This window comes from Suricata suricatta, chromosome 10, assembly GCF_006229205.1.
Source record: "Suricata suricatta isolate VVHF042 chromosome 10, meerkat_22Aug2017_6uvM2_HiC, whole genome shotgun sequence".
In the NCBI taxonomy this organism is placed as follows: domain Eukaryota; kingdom Metazoa; phylum Chordata; class Mammalia; order Carnivora; family Herpestidae; genus Suricata; species Suricata suricatta.
Window position 1 is genome coordinate 84443178 of NC_043709.1, and position 22161 is coordinate 84465338.

Below are 22161 nucleotides of genomic sequence, written 5' to 3' on the forward strand. Positions count from 1 at the left end.
TCTTCCCCTCCCCCTGGTCCTCCATTAGGTTTTTCCTGTTTTCCTGTTAGACCTATGAGTGCAAACATATGGTATCTGTCCTTCTCTGCCTGACTTACTTCACTTAGCATGACACCCTTGAGGTCCATCCACTTTCCTACAAATGGCCATATTTCATTCTTCTCATTGCCATGTAATACTCCATTGTATATATATACCACATCTTGATCCACTCATCAGGTGATGGGCATATAGGCTCTTTGCATATTTTGGCTATTGTTGACATTGCTGCTATGAACATTGGGGTACATGTGCTCCTATGCATCAGCACTTCTGTATCCCTTGGGTAAATCCCTAGCAGTGCTATTGCTGGGTCATAGGGGAGTTCTATGGATAGTTTTTTGAGGAACCTCCACACTGTTTTCCAGAGTGGCTGCACCAGTTTACATTCCCACCAATATTTTTATTTTTTAAATATTTGTTTATTTTTGAGAGAGAGCACAAGCAGAGAAGGGGCAGAGAGAAAGAGAGACAGAATCCAAAGCAGGGTCCAGGCTCCAAGCTGTCAGTACAGAGCTAATGCGAGACTCGAACTCACAGACTGTGAGATCATGACCTGATCCAAAGTCAGATACTTTTAACCAACTGAGCCACCCCGGTACCCCATGATAAAGGTTTTAATAAGGAATTAAGTCAGTGCAAAGATCTGGTCTAGGGGCATCCAGAGAAGGCTGTCGTGAGGAAGTGGCATTTGAGCTAAGAACTGAAGGATAAGTACACAAAGATAGTACATGAGAGGAAATAAGAGCAGGGGAGCAGTATTTCTGAGAGTCCAAAAGTAAGAGCATGCGTGGTAGGGAGTATTCAATAATCTGGAACAATTTCAGTGTGGCAGGTAGTAAGGGGCAAGACATGGAAAGAGTCTTGAAAAGATATTATAAGAACTTCCTTAAATTAGTGGGAAACTATTGAAGGGTTTTTATACAGATAAGTGACTCGCCAGAATTGTGGTTTAGAAGATGGAGGAATTCCAGAAATAATTAGGAGATAGATTCAGAAGGAATCTATTCATTGGGTGGGGGTAGGAGAAGGAATAGTCTAGAATGATGTCCAGATTCTAGACTGGGACAAATGGTGAAGTTGGTCACTGAACTAGGGTACATTTGGAGAAAGAACTTACATGGGAATGGAGAGAGAGGGAAGGTGAGTTGAAGTGGAGCTAGTGAATGGGACATTGTTTGGAAAGAATTGCTGTGAAGGGAAAAAGAGAAGAGGCCCTAAATTAGTTGTCCAGGGTCTTTCAAAGATAAGAGTGGCTTGTGTCCATGCTTAAATGTAATGAGAAGATATCACTGATGAGGGAGAATGTGAAAATACAGTAGAGAGTCTATTTGAGATGACAAAATCCTTGATAAAGTCTGAATCTGAGTGTATTTTTAAATTAATGTGCTCTCTGACTCGGGTTATTTTAAGGAACAAACTACGGAGACATAAGGTCAGTGATTTTAATAATGTAAGATAACTCTTACAGCTGTGTACAATTTCAGTAATAAGAGAAAGGGGCTATACTATCAGAATTTCATTCAGTCAATAAACTGTTCACTGATTTCTATGTGGCACATATTAATCTGGTACAATAAGTAGAAGAATACTCATGTAACTATTGTTCTTAATTATACAGGTTGCTTATGTTTTCTTTGGAAAACTTTGGGATAACTCTTTTCTGATATAATTGGATACTACTTGACTTGATTTATATTATTTTGCTGATAATTACCAATACTGATTGTTAAAAATGATAAAGTAAAAATTCACAATGATACTACTTTTATTTTTATTTTTATAGTGTTGAATGAGGGAAGAGACTTCTGTCTAATCTTATATCTGCTTATTTGATTAATGATCATTTATTTGTATCTATTTCCTCTATTAATGAGGGTAAAAAATAGGTAGTATTTTGATGTTGTGATACACTCAGGTGAGTGGTTGAGACTCATTCTGGAGGTAGTGTAAAATTTTAAGTAGATATTTTCTCTTTTAGGTTTTACCCTTGTGATTTGCCCATTGATCTCTCTTATGGAAGACCAGTTAATGGTTTTAAAACAATTAGGAATTTCAGCTACCATGTTAAATGCTTCTAGTTCTAAGGTATGCTTCTGCTTCTGCAGTTTTTTTTAAATTTGTTTTTTAAGTTTACTTATTTATTTTGAGAGAGAGCATGCGCGAGTGCATGTGGAGAGAGGAGAGAGAGAATCCTGAGGCAGGGCTCAATTCCATGAATAGAGATCATGGCCTGAGCTGAAACCAAGAGTTCATGCTTAACCAGCTGAGCCACCTAGATGCCCCCTTTTTTTAAATTTAAACTTTTCACTGAAGTAAAATTATGAACTGATAACTATATCAGGAGTTGCAAACTACTATTGATAGGCCATTGCTTAGTTTTATATGGTCTGTGAGCTAAGAATGTTTTTTATATTTATATATTTTTAAATTTTTAACTTTATTTATTTTAGAGAGAGAGCACGAGCAGGGGAGAGGCACAGGGAGAGAGGGAGAATCTCAGGCAGTCTCCACGCTTAGCACAGAGTCTGACATGGGGCTTGATCCCACAACTCTGGGATCATAACCTGGACTGAAATCCAGAGTTGGACACCCAACCAGCTGAGCCATTCAGGTACACCAGTTTTTATATTTTTAAATGGTTACAAAAACTAAAAGAATAAGACTTTGTGAAATGTGAAAATTATATGAAAGTCCATAAAGTTTTATTGGAACACAGCCATGCTTGTTCATTTATGTATTATTTTCACACAATGGCAGAATAGTTGTGATAGATACTGTATGAACTACAAAACTTAATATCTACGATCTGGCACTTTACAGAAATGTCAGCTAACCTGTTTTATTCTATCTATTGGAAAATAGCAAATAAGAATTTCTAATTATGCAATATCATTAAATACAAATGGTGCATTACTAGCAGGATGACTTGTCTCTGTGGAATTTTTTCGGTTTGGGAATGGATTCTCTTATCTTTATCTGTTGAATAAGCATTTCCCAGCTATTCTCTTTTTAAAAGGACATTATTGAAATTTTTAAAAGTGTAGAAAAGGAGAGAATCATAATAAAACTGTAAGTACCCATTAACATTTTATCATCATATGACCAATTATTTTTCAATTATATACCTGGAATTTTCCCTCCCTCCTCCCCTTCATTTATTTATTTGAAACAATTCCCAGACATATCATTTCAGTTTTAACTCATTTTGTATGTATCAGGAAAAAAATTATAGTGATATCATCACACCTAAAACAATTTAATATTGATTCATAAGAATCATCAAGTAAACAGGCACCTGCATGGCTCAGTTGATTAAGTGTCCCACTTAGGCTCAGGTCATGATCTTACGGTGTGTGGGTTCGAGCCTGCTTTGGGCTCTGTGCTGACAGCGTGGAGCCTGCTTTGGATCCTCGGCCTCTCCCTCTCTTCTCTGCCCTTGCCCTGCGCGCTCTCGTGCACTCTTGCTCTCGCTTTCTCTCTCTCTTTCTCTCAAAAATTAAAACATTAAAAAAATTTCACATTTTGGGGTGCCTGCGTGGTTCAGTTGGTTGGGCATCTGACTTTGGCTCGGGTCATGATCTCACAGTTTGTTGGTTCGAGCCTTGTGTCAGGCTCTGTACTGACACCTCAGACCCTGGAGCCTGCTTCAGATTCTGTGTCTCCCTTTCTGTCTGCCCCTGCTGCTCTTGTGTGCGCTCTCTCTCTCTCATGAATAAATAAACGTTAAAAAACAATTCACATTTCTTTGTCTCATCAAGTCTTCTTTTTTCTAAATCATGGTCCAGAATAAATTCATGAATTCTGTTGTATTTTGATCATTCTGTAGGTTCCCCTTGTTTCTTGTTTGTTTCCCCATGCAAATTTAATTTTTTTTTTTTTTTTTTTTTTTACAATTTATGACATTCTGGTTTTTCTGATAATCTCGTTGTGATGTTGTTCAGCTTATTTTTAGTTAGATTTAAAAGCTTGACTGTATTTGGTCATTTCCTTTTCTTTTCAGTATATTTCCTATAGCATAACTAGGTGGCACATCATAACCTGGTTATTTTATGTGGTCTTAAGCTCAGTCAGTGGGTTCAGGTGATATCTGCTTGTTCTGTTATTACCAAACTCTCTGTCCCCTTTTCGTCTAATGGCTTTAGAGCCACTGATGATTGTTGCCTGCCTTAAGTAAAGGCTGTAATTAGGGGCTTACAAAGTGATGATTTCTCCTTTTGTCATTCCTTCTTGTATTAGTTAGACATTTTCTATAAAGAACTTTCCTTATAAACTTGTGCAGATTGAAAATGCTTTCCCTTTCTTTCCCAGTTGTCAGAGTCGGTTTTTTTAGCATTTTTCCAAAGGTGGTCAATAAGATCTTTTTTTTAAGTATCATTATAAGCTTATGGATATTTAACATACTTGATAGATCTTAATCCATATTCTTTTTTATGCTGAAATAGCCCCATCTTTGGCAGTGAGTACCTCTTCCAGTTGGCTCCGTGATCTTTTCTCTTCAGCCCATAGTTTTCAACTCCTTGCTATTATGAGAAGTTACTCCATGCTCAGTTTGTCTATTTCCTCCCAGACCTGGTGTCAGCCATATCTCCAGGGAGCCCTGGTTCCTTGTTTTTTTCCCATCTATTGAAACTGTCATGTCCTAATTACTCTCTTATTCAGTGGGTGAATGTGGAGAACATTGCTTTCTAATACTGTCCTTCCTTAACACTGAAAAAGAGAGTGTAATAATTTGAGCTGTATCATGACTGTTTGAAAAGTTGGAGAGAAAATAAAGAGAAGGGATAGGTCGAGTCCAGATTTCTGGTTTCTGTTTGCTTTCACTAGCAGTTCATAGGATGTGAATACAAATCTTTTTAACCTTGCTTCTCCACTTACTCTGCCAGAAGTTCTGGTATCTTTTTTTTTTTTTCCATTTCTGAGGAAATAGCCTCATGTTTGCTCTTCTGAGATTACTGAAACATTTAGGACCAATTGAAATGTTTAATATTCTTTAGCAATTTCTTAAACTTAAGGATATCTTGAGGAATTAGCAAATGGCTTTGCTGGGATAATGAAAGCAGTTTGGACTTTGTCACATGCACCATGGTTTCTTTAATACTTCTTTTGGTCCTAATTAGGTTAGAAGGAAAAATATGACACCTAATATGCTGAATATTTTATGAAATAGAGCACTAAGAACCTAATAGCTGACCATTGAAGTTTTATTTTTATTACATATAAATATATTATATTATAAAATCATAATTCAATGAATAGGATACTTTATAGACCCTAAAGTGATTTGAGATTTGATAACATCACTGAAGTAACTAATCCAGAATATATTTTGTTCAGATATATGATGAGATCACAAATACAATGTTAAAATTAATAAAACCCAACTTTATAACCATGCCTATTGCATTTAGCTCATTTTGGCATTTATTATGAACAACTTAGAATTATGTCTTCATAGAGTAAATTCCTGTTGGAGTGTTTTCATTTTTACTTTATGATCTCTTTTTTGTCAAGTGAGATTATTCTTTTATCAACATTTGGATATGAGTAAAATAAGTGTTATTTATAGCTGCCCTGAAGTTTAGTACTGGGGCATGGTCTCAATTTTAATGAACTCAACATCTGCTAAAACAGTCCAAGGCTATTGCATTGAGTAATTAGCATCTTCATTTACTGCTTAGTATCTGAGCTAGCTAACGTAATTCCATCACTGTATCTGTTTTTCCTTTCAACAGGAGCATGTGAAATGGGTTCATGCTGAAATGGTAAATAAAAACTCTAAGCTAAAGCTAATTTATGTGACTCCAGAGAAAATTGCAAAAAGCAAAATGTTCATGTCAAGACTAGAGAAAGCCTATGAAGCAAGGAGATTTACCCGAATTGCTGTGGATGAAGTTCACTGCTGTAGCCACTGGGGACATGATTTCAGACCTGGTAGGGATGCTAGTCTATAAAACTGTTTTCTTACTTATATGATGGAAATCCCTGCTTCCATTTCTCAGCCAGTTATCACTCATTTTCTCTTGCCTTAACATAAGGGGAACCAAGAGGCAGAATCCTTAATCTCTTTACCAATCTCCCCGCTGCCCCTCCCCGCCCCAGTAGTGCTTTGTCTGATTGCCTTTATCCCTTAAATGCATGTTTGGGTGGCTCAGTTGGTTAAGTGTCCCGCTTCATCTTAGGTCATGATCTCACGGTTCATGGGTTCGAGTCCTGTGTTGGGCTCTGTGCTGACAGCTCAGAGCTTGGAGCCTGCTTCAGATTCTGTGTCTCCCTCTCTCTCTGACCTCCCCTGCTCACACTGTCTCTTTCTCTCTCTCAAAAAGTAAATAAAACATTAAAAAAATTTTTTTAAATGCATGTTTCTTAACAAACATTATTCTCTCCCACCTTGAGCCATAAAGATTTACTGACATCCACGTTCTCCCTCACGTCCGTTGAGTAATTAGCATCTCCTTCAAGGTTGTCTTTAGTTATTCGAGGTCTTTGGCATCCACTTCCAGATCTACACCCAACTAACACCTCGGGGTTACAGTTCTGTGGAATATTCAGGCCTCTGCTTTCTCTATTCCTGCTGTTTCAGTAGTTAGCATTGGCAGGAAAAAATTGCATAACTGCCTTAATTTCCACCTCAGTTCAGGTTTTATTGCACTCTGCTATCCTTTTTCTTGTTCCTGTTTGGTCTCCTGCATGCATTTCTTCTAATGAGCTTTTCATGCCACTCTTTAGGTCCTAACTCATACTTAGCAGATGCCTCCCAGTGCCCGGGAAGTAGGCACCAGCAGGTCTGAACGTCTCCTCTTTCTCCTTACAAACATTAGTAATCTTGTTTTTGTGTGTGTGTGTTTTTTCTCCCTTTCTTAAGGCAAAAGAGACCATTTCTTTTTTTTTTTTTAATTTTTTTTTTTATGTCTTTATTTTCTTCTGAGACACAGAGAGAGTGAGCGGGGGAGGGGCAGAAAGAGAGGGAGATACAGAATCCAAAGCAGGCTCCAGGCTCTGAGCTGTCAGCACAGAGCCCAACGCAGGGCTCAGATCCATGGACTGTGAGATCATGACTTGAGCTGAAATTGGACACTTAACCGACTGAGCCACCCATGCTCCCCGGGACCATTTCTATATAAGAGTTACCATGACTCCTCCCACTTCATCCTTTCCTGCCTTTTTAAAAAAATTTTTTAAATGTTATTTATTTTTGAGAGACAGGGCATGAACAGGGGAGGAGCAGAGAGAGAGAGGGAGAATCTGAAGCAGGCTCCAGGCTCTGAGCTGTCAGCACAGAGCCTGCACGGGGCTTGAACTTGTGAACCATGAGATCATGACCTGAGCTGAAGTGGGATGCTTAACCAGACTGAGCCACCCAGGGGTCCCTAGTTTTAAATTTTTGAGGAACCTCTGTACTGTTTTCCATAGCGGCCACATTAATTTACATGGCGATCACCAGTGCACCAGGGGTTTTCTTTTTTACCACACTTATTATTTCTTGTATTTTTGATGATAGCCATTCTAACAGGTGTGAAGTGATACTTCATAGTAGTTTTGATTGGCATTTCACTGAGGATTAGTCATGCTGAATACCTTTTCGTGTACCTGTTGGCTATTTATATGTCTTCTCTGGAAGAAATGTCTACCCAGATCCTCTGCCTATTTTTCAGTCAGGTTTTGGGGTTTTTTTGTTTGTTTGTTTTTTTGCTATTGAGTTAAATGAGTTCTTTGTATAGTTTTTATGTTGGCATTTTATCAGATAGTTGCAAATATTTTCTCCTAGCCCATAGGTTTTCTTTGCTGTACAAAAGCGTTTTATAGTTTTATGTAGTCCTGCTTATTTATTTTTGCTTTTGATGTCAAATCCAGTAAATTGTTGCCAAAATCAGTGTCAGGAGCTTATCCCCTATGTTTTCTTTCTTTCTTTTCTTTCTTTCTTTCATAATTTATTGTCAAGTTAGCTAACATACAGTATATACAGTGTGCTCTTGGCTTTGGGAGTAGATTCCCATGATTCATCCCAACAAAGTGCCCTCCTCAATGCCCATCTTCCATTTCGCCTGCCTCCCCTCACCCCCTTCAATCTGTTCTCTGTATTTAAGAGTCCCTTAAAGGGGCACCTGAGTGTCTCAGTTGGTTAAACATCTGACTTCAGCTCAAGTCATGATCTCACGGCTTGTGGTTTCGGGCTCTGCAGTGGGCTCTATGCTGACAGCGTGGATTCTGGAGCCTAGAGCCTGCTTTGGATTCTGTCTCCATCTCTCTGCCCCTCCCCTGCTTGTGCACATGCTCTCTCTCTCTCTCTCTCTCTCTCTCTCTCTCTCTCTCTCAAATATAAATAAATATTTTTTAAAAAATTAAACAAAAAGAGGCTTATGGTTTGCCTCCCTGTTTGTAACTTTTTTTTTCTTTCCCTTCCGCATGGTCTTTTGTTAAGTTTCTCAACTTCCACATATGAGTGAATGCATATATTATCTGTCTTTCTCTGACTTATTTCACTTAGCAGAATACCCTCCAGTTCCATCCATGTTGTTGCAAATGGCAAGGTTTCATTCTTTTTCATTGCTGAGTAGTATCCATTCATCAGTTGATAGACATTTGTGCTCTTTCCATAATTTGGCTATGGTTGATAGTGCTGCTATAAACATTGGGGCACATGTGCCCCTATGAATCAGCACTCCTGTATCCTGTGGATAAAGCCCTAGAAGTGCTATTGCTGGATCGTAGGGCAATTCTATTTTTAATTTTTTGAGGAACCTTCACACTGTTTTCCATAGTGGCTGCATCAGTTTGCATTCCCACCAATAGCTCAAGAGGGTCACCCTTACTCCACATCTTTGCCATCATCTGTTGTTTCCTGAGTTGTTAATTTTAGCCATTCTGACACATGTGAGGTGGTATCTCAGTGTGGTCGGATTTGTATTTCCCTGATGATGAGCAGTGTTGAGCATCTTTCAATGTGCCTCTTAGCCATTTGGATGTAGTGCCCTCACCAAAATTTTTCTGGTCTGAATTTACTACACATGCATGGTAGTAGTGGTAGAAAGGTTTGGCTGATGGTGTCTTTTATCTCTTGTCTGTTGTAAGAGATTCACACGCTATGGCCACTCCCACTTCCTCTTGAATCCACTGGTCAGAGGGTGTAGACCGATGCACAGCTTACTGGAAATGTTTTGGTTTTCTCTTGTCAACAGGGAGTTCCACCTGTGGCCAACAACAGTGTTTCTGAAAAACCAGGTAAAAGTATCCTAAAGCCTGCCTACTTAGAAAGGCCAAGCAACACATGCAGATTAGATATATACTGCTTAAGGATAGAAAGTGGGCCACTTTGTATGTATTCTTTTCCAGATTATAAGGCACTTGGTATCTTGAAGCGGCAGTTCCCTAACACGGCCCTAATGGGGCTGACTGCGACCGCAACGAGCCATGTTTTGAAGGATGCCCAGAAAATACTGTGTGTGGAAAAGTGTTTTACTTTCACGGCTTCTTTTAATCGGCCAAATCTTTATTATGAGGTGTGTAACTTTTATGCCAATGTATTACTTTAATGAAGGATTACAGTAGAGGTTACCTTTTCACTATGTTTATTTATATAAGTAACAGGTAGCTCTGTTTAAAAGATTTTAAAATCAGGATGTGATGATAGGCAGATTCATTGATTAATGCTTTCTTCTGTATCTCTTGTGCTGCATAGTCCTTTGCTGGGTTAAATAAAAGACATTGCCTTATGAAATTGATGCACATTATTGTGCAAGGATGGAGTAAAGATTGATACCAAGGACCCTAATAACATCTCTGTTGAAGTTAATTATAAAATAATTCAAGATTAATACACCATTAAAGATTTGCTAATACTCTATTTAGATTATATAACATGTTTTTTCTTTCTTTCCAATCCTTTTAAGAATAGACTTAGTATTTTTCTGAGTTTTCAGTGAAGTTATTCATGCCATGGCTTATGTTTTCATAAAAGTAGCATTAGAAAATAAAAAGGCCTTGATCTTTACAAGTTCTCAGCTTCTGTGCCTTCTTATCCCTGGTAAATTCAAAACCAAGGATCAAGAAGAGTCTGGTAGGTGGCAGGGTCAAGGGAGGTGAATGAAAGAGTAAAGAAAAGGTACTATGCCTATAAAAATTATAAGTCAGTGGCTACATGGATAGTACTCATCAATATACTTTGTAATAAGTTAGCTTTCTCTTAGATTCGGCAGAAGCCCTCCAACACTGAAGATTTTATCGAGGATATTGTAAAGCTCATCAATGGGAGATACAAAGGGCAATCAGGTAACAAAAATAAACCAACTTTGAAGATAGAAGTTTCAAAAAGTAATTAATATTATACTGATCTACTGATGAATGGTTAGCCACCAAAAATATTAGTGCATGGCAGAATATACTTGAGAATGTTATGATAAAATTAATTTGCTTGGTGATCTTAGAAATTGAGTGAGTCATTTACTAATGGGATGGATTATAAGAGTCATCAAACTGTTTATTTTTATTTGCCCCTAATTTCTTTAAGTAGTGGACCTAATGACATAATGCTAATTATCAACAGCACATATTTCTTAAGTATCCACTGTGTATTAGATAGAAAGTTAAGCACTGACTTTTTGAATGGATGTAAAATAGTCCTTGATAGCAAAGACTATTTAAAGAATAAATAGTATACATTGAATGAGGTAACCATAGACGGAGTTGAGAGTATTTATGTTTCTGGATTAATGCACAGATGAGCATTACTGAAGCACAAGGTTTGTGTAAAAGTAGCATTTCTCAAAGCTGTTCTACAAATTTTCAGGGGATATTACTGGGTACCCAGGGTAAAAGGAGCTCCAGGGTCAAATAAGCTTGAGAAAAGTTGCAGCTATTTACCCTCCTGGAGCTTCACGGGGTATATCAGCACATTAGACGTTCTGGCCACTCCTGCAAATAAAGAGAGAAGCCTGTTTAACTTTGTTCAGTGCAGTGGTCCCCAAACTCCCATGAAACTTTTCACATCATACTTGAGAGAAAAAAGAGGTAATGGGAACCAAAACTGCTGGCCCGGGGCTTATTTCTGCTTTAGAGCCAGCTGCTGATCAAATCTTGAATTATACCAGAAAGTCATTATGTGTTTAGGACCCTAGAATTTTTTTTCCTAAATCTTTTTCCCTCATGCATTGTGTTAATCATTATCTTGAATGTGTGTGTATATATATCTAACAGTTGGATATATTTTATACAGGAATCATATATTGCTTTTCTCAGAAAGACTCTGAGCAAGTTACGGTTAGTTTACAGAAACTGGGAATTCAGGCAGGTGCATACCATGCCAATATGGAGCCAGAAGACAAGACCAAGGTTCATAGAAGATGGTCAGCCAATGAAATTCAGGTTAAGTATATTACTTCAACAGAATCCTCATTGACATTTAAAAATATTTTAACTTTATATAATTAACATAAAATGTTAAACATTTTAGGTAGTAGTGGCCACGGTTGCATTTGGTATGGGAATTGATAAACCAGATGTGAGGTTTGTTATCCATCATTCAATGAGTAAATCTATTGAAAATTACTACCAAGAGAGTGGACGTGCAGGTATGTATAACACCTATCCAGAAGAAACTTTTAACAAAGCTTTTCTAGAAAACACGCTATAGATGATGTTTAATAATTCTGTATTTTAAATCTTAGTAGCTACTGTTTTTAGAACAGTGAAGTAATTTTTATAGTTCTATACTTTTTTGTACTTGCGTGCTTATTTTACTTGTATTGGAATGTTATGGTTTCCTGTTTGCTAAGATAATTTGATATCTATCTTTGCCTTCTGAATTTTTAATTAGTGGCTCAAATTGATAACTTCAATAATTGGATTATTGATGCACATAGTTTTTGATTTTATAAAGCTGATTATTGATAGGTCTTGTTAGTCATAATAAAAATTTTCTTTTTATAATTTTAGGGCAGCTGTTACAAATTAATTTGCACATCTCAAATTTCTAGGTGTGATATATTTAACTATGGAACATTGCCAGCTAATTCTATATATATACTATCTTTGCATATTTTGAAATTTTCAAGTAATTTTTCAATCTCAAGATTTCTTACACTATAGGTCGAGATGACATGAGAGCAGACTGTATTCTGTATTATGGCTTTGGAGATATATTCAGAATAAGTTCAATGGTGGTGATGGAAAATGTGGGACAACAGAAGCTTTATGAGATGGTGTCATACTGTCAAAACATAAGCAAGTAAGCCACATACGTTTTCATAAGTTGTCATTTAAGTATGAGCACAGCAGGAAAGTCTAGGAAATTACTTTGAGTACTTGCTCAGTAAGTAAATACACTGGTGGAGTATCTAGTACAAACCTATAAAATGTCTACAGATGTCTAAAGGGTGGGAACCGGTGTATGAACCTTCAGGATGTGCCTTAATTCCAGAAAATGTATTGTCTCTATCTGATAATCCTCTGAAACTATTTTTTATTGGAGTTCTTTCTCTTTAAGTAAAACAAGTATACTGAGATGCTGAATTTTTTTTATTTGAAGAATAATTGAAATAGAATTATTAGTTTCAGGTTTACAACATAGTTATTTAGCATTCTCATACATTATAAAATGGTCACCGCAATAAGTCTAGTTACCCTCTGTCGCCTTACAGAGTTGGTACAATATTGTGGACTGTATTCCGTCTGCTGTATATTACATCCCCCTGTCATCTTTATTTTATTTATAACTAGAAGATTGTACCTCTTAATCCTCTTCACGTATTTTATCCATCCCCACTTTTATTGAAAGTTTTGATACAAATTCACTGAGTTTAAGCCTTTTCTCTCTGGCACTGGCAGAGCTACATGCTTTACCAATTGTGGAAAGGTATTTATGACCAGCATTTTGAGAGCTGAGCTCTGTAACATGTACCATCTTACCAACTGATGGGTTGATGAAATAATTGAGAGCAGGGTTAAGTATCTCCTTAAGAAATAAATTTAAACCTATTTAGGGTGGTTTTAGTTAGAGCATATAGTTCCTTGGTGGCTTTTCGGTATTAGTCATCTTTATACTCTTATTGCCCATCATGTTAAAAGGACTCAAAATTTTTGAATTGATAAATAAGCAGTTATTGAACAGTAACAGAAAACATCATTTCTTTCCTGTAGGTGGTATAATAATCTAGTTAAAGAAAAAAGAAAATGAAAATTTTCTTAGATATCCAGTAGATCTCAAGAAGCATATTTTGGTGTTTAGAGTCAAATATAAGAAACTGCTAAGATACAAGAAACTGCTTTGCTATCAGGAAGATTCTCTTAATAGTTGCAAAATATTGAATCTCAAGGGAATCTCAGACAACTTCTAAAAGCAGTGTTTATCAAGTACATATGGAAAAAATGATATGTGGTAGGCAGAAGTCTCCCAAAGATGCCTACATCCAAGTTCCTGGCAACTGTAAGTCACCTGCCATGGCAAAAGGGAATTAAGACTGCAAATGGAATTAAGGTTGCTAATCAGATGACTGTAAAATAGGGATATAGCCCTGGGTTGTTTGTGTGGATCCAGTATGATTATAAGGGTCCTTAAATGTGGAAGTAAGCAGGAAAGGTCAAAATGATATTCACTGACTTTGAAGATAGAGGAAAAGGGGTCAGGAGCCTTTGCCTTCTGAATTTTTAATTAGTGGCAGTCTCTACGAACTGGAAAGGACAAGGAAAGATTCTCCCCTAGAGCCTCAGAAGAAATCCATCCCTGCCAATACTCTGATTTTAAGCCAATAAAACCCACATCAGACTTATAACCTATAGAAATGTAAAACAATAAATATGTGTTAAGCCAGTAAATTTGTGGTAATGTTATGATAGCAATAGGAAACTAATATAATATATAACTGTTCAGAAATAGGGATTCTTGGGGCACCTGAGTGACTCCATCAGGTAAGCATCTGACTTTAGCTCAGGTCATGATCTCACAATTTCATGGGTTCAAGATCCACGTCAGGCTCTGTGTTGACAGCTCAGAGCCTGGAGCATGCTTTGGATTCTGTGTCTCCCTCTCTTTGTCTCTCCCTCACTTGCCCTCTGTCTCTCAAAAATAAACATTTACAAATTTTTTTTAAAAATTGAAAAAAGGAAATAGGGATTCTTAAAACTTATTAGGTCATTTAATCATTTATATCTCAATGTGTTTGCAGGTGTCGCCGTGTGTTGATAGCTCAACATTTTGATGAAGTATGGAATTCAGAAGCATGCAACAGAATGTGTGATAACTGTTGTAAAGACATTTGTGAGTTCACTGTTTTTCCTTTTTTAAAAAATTTTTAAAAATTTATTTTGAGGGAGACAGTGTGTGAGCAGGGGAGGGGCAAAGATAGAGAGTGAGAATCCCAAGCAGGCTCTGTAGGGTCAACACAGAGCCTGATGTGGAGCTTGATCTCATGAAACTGTGAGATCATGACCTGAGCCAAAATCAAGAGTTGGATGTTTAACCAACTGAGCCACTCAGGTGCCCGAGTTCACTATTTGTCTAACTGAAGTATAGTTGACCTATAATGTTATATTAGTTTCAGGCATATGGCATACAAATCTGATAAGTCCATATATCGTGCTGTGCCTACTGCAAGTGTAGCTACCATCTGTCACCATGCAATGCTGTTACAGTTCCATTGACTATATTCTCTATGCTGTACCTCTCATCCCCATGACTTACTCATTCCATGACTGGAAACTTGTACTCGCATTCACCCATTTTACCCATCCCTCTACCTCCTTCCCCTCTGACAAACATCACTTTGTTTTCATATATGGGTCAGATTTTGCTTTCTGGTTTTTTCCTTTATTTTTTAGATTCTACATACAAGTGAAATCCTATAGTATTTGTCTTCAACAAATTTCATTTAGCATAATACCCTCCAGATCCATTCATGTTGTTACTAATGGCAAGATCTTTCTTTTTTATGGCTGAGTTATATTCTATTGTGGTAATGGACACTTGGGTTGCTACCATATTTTGGCTTTAAACATGGGAGACATCTGTCTTTTCAAATTAGTGTTTTTGGTTTTGCGGGGTAAATTCTTGGTTATAGAATTACTGAATCATGTGGTAGTTACATTTTTAATTTTTTGAGGAAGATCCATACTGTTTTCCACAGTGGCTACCCCAATTTGCATTGCCACGAACAATGCACAGGGTTCTCTTTTCTCTCCATCCTTGCCAACATTGGTTGCTTCTTATGTTGTTGATTTTGGCCATTCTGACAGGTGTGAGGTGACATTGTGGTTTGATCACTGGGTTTTATTTGCATTTCCCTAATGATTAGTGATATCTATTCAGGTCTTCTGCCCATTTTTAAATTGGATTATGGTTTTATTGATGTTGAGTTGTAGAAGTTCTTTATATATTTTGAATGCCAACCCTTTATTGGCCATATCATTTGCAGATATCTTCTCCATGTCAGTAGGTTGTCTTTCAGTTTTGTTGATGGTTTTCTTCACTGTGCAAAGCTTTTTCTTTTGTTGTGGTCCCAATAATTGTGCTTTTGTGTCCCTTGCATGAGGAGGCATTTCCAGAAAAATGTTGCTATGGCTGATGTTAAAGAAATTACTGCCTATGTTCTCTTCTGGCATTTTATGGTTACAGGTCTTATATTTAGGTCTTAAATCCATTTTTAGTTTGTTTTTGTGTATTGTGTAAGAAAGTGGTCCAGTTTTCCCAGTACATTTATTGAAGAGACTATTGTATATTCTTGCATCCTTTGTCATAGATTAATTGACCATATATATAAGTGTGGGTTTATTTCTGGTCTATTCTGTCATTGATCTGTGTGGTTTTTTTTTTTTTTAATTTTTTTATGTTTATTCTTGAGAGAGAGAAAGAGAATGAATGGGGGAGGGGCAGAGAGAGTGAGAGAGAGGAGACACGGAATCCGAAACTGGTTCCAGGCTCCAAGCTATCAGCACAGAGCCTGATGTTGGGCTCGAACTCATGAACCATGAGATCATGGCCTGAGCCAGAGTCAGATGCTTAACTGACTGAGCCACCCAGGCATCCCCTCATGGATCTGCTTTTATGCCAGTACATTATTTTGATTATTACAAGTTTGTAGTATATCCTGAAATCTGGGATTTGAAATCCAGCCTTATTCTTCTTTCTCAAGATTTCACTGGTCATTTGAGGTCTGTTGTAGTACCGTACAAATTTTAGGATTATTTGTTCCAGTTCTGTGAAAAATGCTGTTGTTATTTTCATAGTGATTACTGTAGATTGCTTTGTGTAGTAGGCATTTTACCAGTATTCTTCCAATTCATGAGCGTTGAATATCTTCCCATTTGCTTTGGTAATCTTCAATTTCTTTCATCAGCATTTTATATAGTTTTCAGAGTACAGATTCTTTTGCTTCCTTGGTTAAGTTTATTCTAGTATTTTATTATGTTGGGTGCAGTTGTAAATGGAATTGTGTTTTTAATTTATCTTTCTACTACTTAGTGATTAGCATACAGAAACATAACTGATGTGTATTAATTTTGTTTCCTGCAACTTTACTGAATTCATATTTTCTAATTGCTTTTAAATGCAGTCTTTCAGGTTTTCTATGTATAATATCATGTCACCTGCAAATAGTGATATTTTAACTTCTTCCTTACCAATATTGGTTTATTTCTTTTTCTTGTCTGAATGCTGTGGCTACGACTTCCAGTACTATATTGAATGAAACTGGTGAGAGTGGACATCATTGTCTTGCTCCTGACCTTAGAGGGAACGCTCTCAGTTTTTTACAGTTGAGTGTAATTTTAGCTCTAGATACTTGATGTATGGCCATTATTATGTTGAGGTATGTTCCCTTTAAACCTTTGTTGAGTTTTGGTCAGGAACAGATGTTGAATTTTGTCAAATGCTTTTCCCCACATCTATTGAAATCATCATACGGTTTTTACTCTACCTCTTATTCAAGAGTATCACACTGATTGATTTGCAAATATTGAACAGTTCTGTATCCCCAGAATAAATTCCATTTCATCCTGGTGAATGATCCTTTTAATGTATTGCTGAATGTGGTTTGCTGATATTTTGTTGAGGATTTTTGCATGTATGTGCATCAATGATAGTGACCTGTAGCTTTCTTTTTGTGTGTTATCTTAGTCTGGCTTGGCATCAGGGTAATTCTGGCCTCATGGAATGTATTTGGAAGCTTTCCTTCCTCATCTAGTTTTTGGCATAGTCTGAGAATAGGTATTAACTCCTTTTTATGTGTTTGGTAGATTTCATTTGTGAACCTGTCTCTCTGGTCTTGGACCTTTGTTGATAGTTTATTTTATTTTATTTTATTTTAATCTTTTTTCTTTTCTTTTTTTTAAAGTAGGATCTATACTGAGTGTGGAGCCTAACACAGGGCTTGAACTCACAACCCTGAGATCAAGCCCTGAGCTGAGATCAAGAGTCAGACTCCTGAGCCAGCCAGGTTCCCCTGTTGGTAGTTTTTTTTAATTATAACTTTCATATCATTACTAGTAATTGGTCTGTTCAGACTTCCATTTTCCCTTATTCAGTTTTAGAAAATGGTACATATTTAGAAATTTATCTATTTCTTCTAGGTTGTCCAATTTGTTGGTATATAATTTTTCATAATATTCTCTTAGAACCCTTTGTATTTCTGTGGTGTCAGTTACTTTAGTTTCATTATGGATTCTTTTTTTGGGAAGGGGTGCAGGGGGAGAGCGAGAATGTGTATGAGCATGGGAGGAGCAGAAAGGGGACAGAGAGAATCTCAGGCAGGCTCCACGCTGGGTAGAGTCCTTTGTTGTTTTTTCTTGAGGAGTAGTGGGTTAAGGTTTATCAGTTTCATTTATCTTTCCAAAGAACCAGTGCTTAGTTTACTTGATCTTTTTCTTTTTTTAGTTTTTATGTCTGCTTTGATCTTCATTATTTCCTTTCTTCTACTTATCTTGGGTTTTGTTCTTTTCCTAGTTCCTTTTCTTTCTAGTTCCTTCAGGTATAAAGTTAGATTGTTTATTAGAGATTTTTCTTGTATTGTTATAAATTTACCTCTTAAAACTGCATTTATCGTGTCCTAAAGATTTTGGACGGTTGTATTTTCATTTTCATTGTCTCCATGTGTTTTTTTTTTTTATTTCTTTTTTTTTTTTTGCTGAACTATTGGTTGTGTAGTAGCATGTTGTTTAGCCTCCACATGTTTGTTTGTGTTTTTCTCAGTGTTTTTCTTGTGATTGACTTCTAGTTTTATGCTGTTGTGGTTGGAAAAGATGCATGATACAATTTCCATCTTTTAAATTTATTGAGACTTATTTTTGTTTTGTACCCTAATATGATCTGTATGACTGTGTATATTGTGTATTCTGTCTTTGGATGGAATGTTCTGTATATATCTGCTATGTCCATCCAGTCCAGTGTGTCATTCAAAGATGGTTTCCTTGTTGACCTTCCACCGGGAAGATCTATCAATTGATATAAGTGGTGTGTTAAAGTTCCTTACCATTGTTGTATTACTATCAGTTTCTCTTTTTGGTTATGTTTATGTATTTCGATGCTCCTATGTTGGGTGTGTAGATACGTACACATGTTATACCTTCGTGGATTGGTACCTTTATCATTATGTAATACCCTTCTGTGACTCTTATTACAGTCTTTGTTTCAAAGCATATTTTGTCTGATATATGTACTTTTACTCTGGCTTTTCTTTTTGCTTCTACTTGCATAATACGGTTTTCCATCCCTTCATTCTGAATCTGTGTCTTTAGGCCTGAAGTTAAATCTCTTATAAGCAACACATAGATGGGTCTTTTTTTTTTTTAACCTATTCCACCACCCTATATCTTTTGAGTGAAACATTTAGATCATTTACATTTAAAAAGTAGTTATTGATAGCTATGCACTTATTGCTATTTTTTGATTGTTTTCTGGTTCTGTAGTTCTCTGTTCTTTTCAATATTTTTCACATTTTTTTTATTTTTTTAAAAGTAATCTTTGTGCCCAACATGGGGCTTGAACTCACAACCCCAAGATGCACACTCCATGCACTGAGTCAGCCCAGCACCCCTATTACTTTCTATTTTTCTTTTTACTTTGAGTCAGCACAATGTTACATTTGTTTCAGATGTACAACATAGTGATTCAACAACTCTATAAATTATGCTGTGCCCATCACAAGCATAGCTACTGTGACCAGGCAACACTGTTATAGTACCATTGATTATATTCTCTATACTGTACTTTTTCCTTTTTTTAAACCTATTACAGGTTTTGCATTTGTGGTTATCATGAGGTTCATATATATCAAAGTATAAAGCAGTATATATTAGATGGTCATTTAAGTTTGAACACATGCCAAAAGAACTTTTCCACTTCCCCCCTCCATGGCTTATATATATTTGCTTTGTTTTACATCTTTGTATTCATAATTTCCTTATATTTAATTATGGCCAATTTAATGGTAATGAATTCCTTTATCTTTACCTTCAATTCTGAATGATACTCTTGCTGGGCATTCCTGATTGTAGGTTTTTTCCTTTCAGTGTATCATGCCACTCCCTTCTGGCCTGCAAAGTTTTTGCTGAAAATCAGCTGGTAGCCTTATGGGATTTCTCTTGTACGTAACTATTTCTCCTTTGCTCCTTTTCCAACTTTCTCTTTAGCCTTTGACATTTTAATTTTGTGTTATGGAGTGGATCTTCTCCAGTTCATTTTGTTAGGGGCTCTATGTGATTCCTGAATCTGGATGTCTCTTTCTTTCTCTAGGTTAGGAAAGTTTTTGGCTATTCAAATAAAATTTCTGCCCCTTTCTCTTCTCCTTCTTCTGAGACCCTCATAATATGAATGTTTACTCACTTGATGTTATCCAACAGATCCCTTAACCTACCCTCATTTGTAAAAAATCCTTTATTTTTGCTGTTTAGCTTGAGTGCATTACTCCATCTTCTGAATCACTGATCTGTTCTGCATCCATTTGATTTCCTCTAATGTATTTTTCATTTCAGTTATTCAACTCTGGTTGTTTATATTTTTCATTTCTTTGTTGCAAAGTGCTGAGTTTTCCCATTCTTCAGTCCAGTGAGCATCTTCAAGATCATTACTTGCTCTCCAGATCATATTGCTCTTCTGTTTCATTGTTTTTCTAAAGTTTTGTCTTATTCTTTTCATTTAGAGCATATTCCCTTCTTGCCCCATCTTGCTTGACTGCTACTTCTCCCAAACCTGAAGGAATGGTCTTGGTTTGTGGTGGTCCTCTGTGTAGACTGCATATGCCTGGTGACTTTTGTTGGCTGGCTGGAGCTGTGACTGGTATGAACTGGGGGTTTCAGGGCACCCCATGGTGGAGCTGTCTTGATGTGATGGCTAGAGCTTAAGTGGGTGTGGGCTCGGGCATTCCTGAGGCTCTTTACAGAGACAGGTTATCCTGGCAGGACAGCTGAAGCTGAAGTGGGTGCAAGCCAGGGTGGTCCTGGGGTTCTCCATGCAGAGGGCACCCTGGAAGGATGTCTGAAACTGAAGTGGGTGTGAGCTGGGGTGTTGTGGGATGTACAAAAGGTGCTCTGGTGTGGGAGGTGGAGCTGAGGTGTGTTGCTGGCTGGGAAGGTCCCTGGGTGCTTGGTGTAGGGGCAACCTACAGGGCAGCTGTAGGGTCTCTGCACAGATGGTTCCCTGGAAGGAAGCTGAAATGGGTGCAAGCCAGGTGTCCTAGCTGGTCAGGTGGAGCTGAAAGAGGTCATCTACTGGGGGAGCCCTAGGAAGCTTCCTGAACCCAAAGCAGTGCAGGCCTAGAGTGTTCCAAGGTGCTTTGTTCTGCCTCAGTGTGGTGAGACAGGTGGAGCTGTAGTAAATAATGGCTAGGGCTTCCTGGTGTGCACCACCAGGGAGTGGCCTTGGTGATAGCTGGGGCTGGTGTCGGGCTCACTGAGGGGGTAATCTGGTTAGGACGCCTGGACCCTGCTCCAGTCTAGGTTGTCAAGGTGGGGGGAGGGTGCATAAATTGTTACACATATTAGACTTTCCAGCACAGAGAGAGTTGCAGCAGCTCCCCTTCATTTATAAAGCTGTTTAAGACTAATTCCTTTATATTCTAGTTGCTCTTTAAAGCCATAGCTTTTATCTTCTGTGGCCCAGGGTAGATGAATCTGTTCCTGGTACCTCATTACTATTCTCTCCACTGCAGTTTGCAGCATCAGGGGTGGGGTACCCTTGGTTACCAGGTCTCAGTCTCTCTTGCTGCTCTGTGTGGTCTTTTGTTCAATCAGCCCTTCCTCGGGAGGAATGGCCTACAAATAGGTGTAAATTTCGTGCGCCCAGTTCAGGATCTTCCTGTGTTGCCATCTTGGATTGGAACTCCCTGGTTCGTTGTTTTTAAATCTTTATAGGCTAATATATATAGCTAGGACTACACGGAGGCAATTATTAGATAGACCCCAAAATGGATTAACCAAGCTGTGACTGGCATTTTCTAGATTCAAAAGTAACAGCTCAGAAGTTTTAAAAGTAAGTAAAAGGAAAAATGATGTGGGTGCATATCTTTTATGTTGCTGTATGGAAGGCATGTTAAACGTTTAAGAAGTGAAGGGAAAAGCTTAAATTCTTCTAAATGCAACTGCTATTTATAAGAAAAGGCTAGTCACTAATTGAGAAGAGAATTTAATGTAAAGGAGAGATTACAGGCAATCACTTTTGATCCAGATAATGCCTAACCACTCATAAGATACTAATTTAGCAGTGTTAGGGAGTTGTGTTTTAACTTTTTTCATCCTGTGTGTGGTGTGTGAGGAGCAGGAATAACCAGTTCCCCCTCACATAGTTCTGATGCATCGGTGGGTGAAGATCACTGCGATTTTAACTTTGCAGCTAGATAACCTTGTTTATGAGTTTATTATACTATGTTATACGGATCACAGAACAAGAGTCTAATATATAAATCAGGGTGTTAGAATCAATAATTAGAAATATTTAACCAAGACATTCTTGTCTCTAAATCAGTACTGAGGAAGCCATAGTTTTCAGAATATTGCTTAATGAGCGCAAATTAGGTAAATACAATGAATGAGAGATTTTTATAAGAGAATCAGTCTAGTCATGTCTGGCAGATACGGATTCCTAGAGCATACCCAAAAGCCTTCTGGTAACCAGCTTATTTTCTTTACATCACTGTAAATTCA

General features: G+C 37.4%; 1 protein-coding gene across 2 annotated transcripts in view; it reads left to right on the top strand.

The window, feature by feature from the left end:
• The window catches only part of RECQL (RecQ like helicase), a 41576-nt gene that overhangs the window by 16884 nt on the left and 2531 nt on the right, over positions 1 to 22161 (top strand). Inside the window, exons 5-12 of one of the 2 annotated variants that reach the window (XM_029954386.1) lie at positions 2021 to 2127; positions 5775 to 5973; positions 9373 to 9539; positions 10227 to 10308; positions 11252 to 11400; positions 11489 to 11606; positions 12124 to 12262; positions 14199 to 14290. In XM_029954386.1, the coding sequence (XP_029810246.1) occupies positions 2021 to 2127; positions 5775 to 5973; positions 9373 to 9539; positions 10227 to 10308; positions 11252 to 11400; positions 11489 to 11606; positions 12124 to 12262; positions 14199 to 14290 (1053 nt within the window). The remainder of the gene's footprint in view (positions 1 to 2020; positions 2128 to 5774; positions 5974 to 9372; positions 9540 to 10226; positions 10309 to 11251; positions 11401 to 11488; positions 11607 to 12123; positions 12263 to 14198; positions 14291 to 22161) is intronic. The other variant, XM_029954387.1, reaches the window with a different exon arrangement.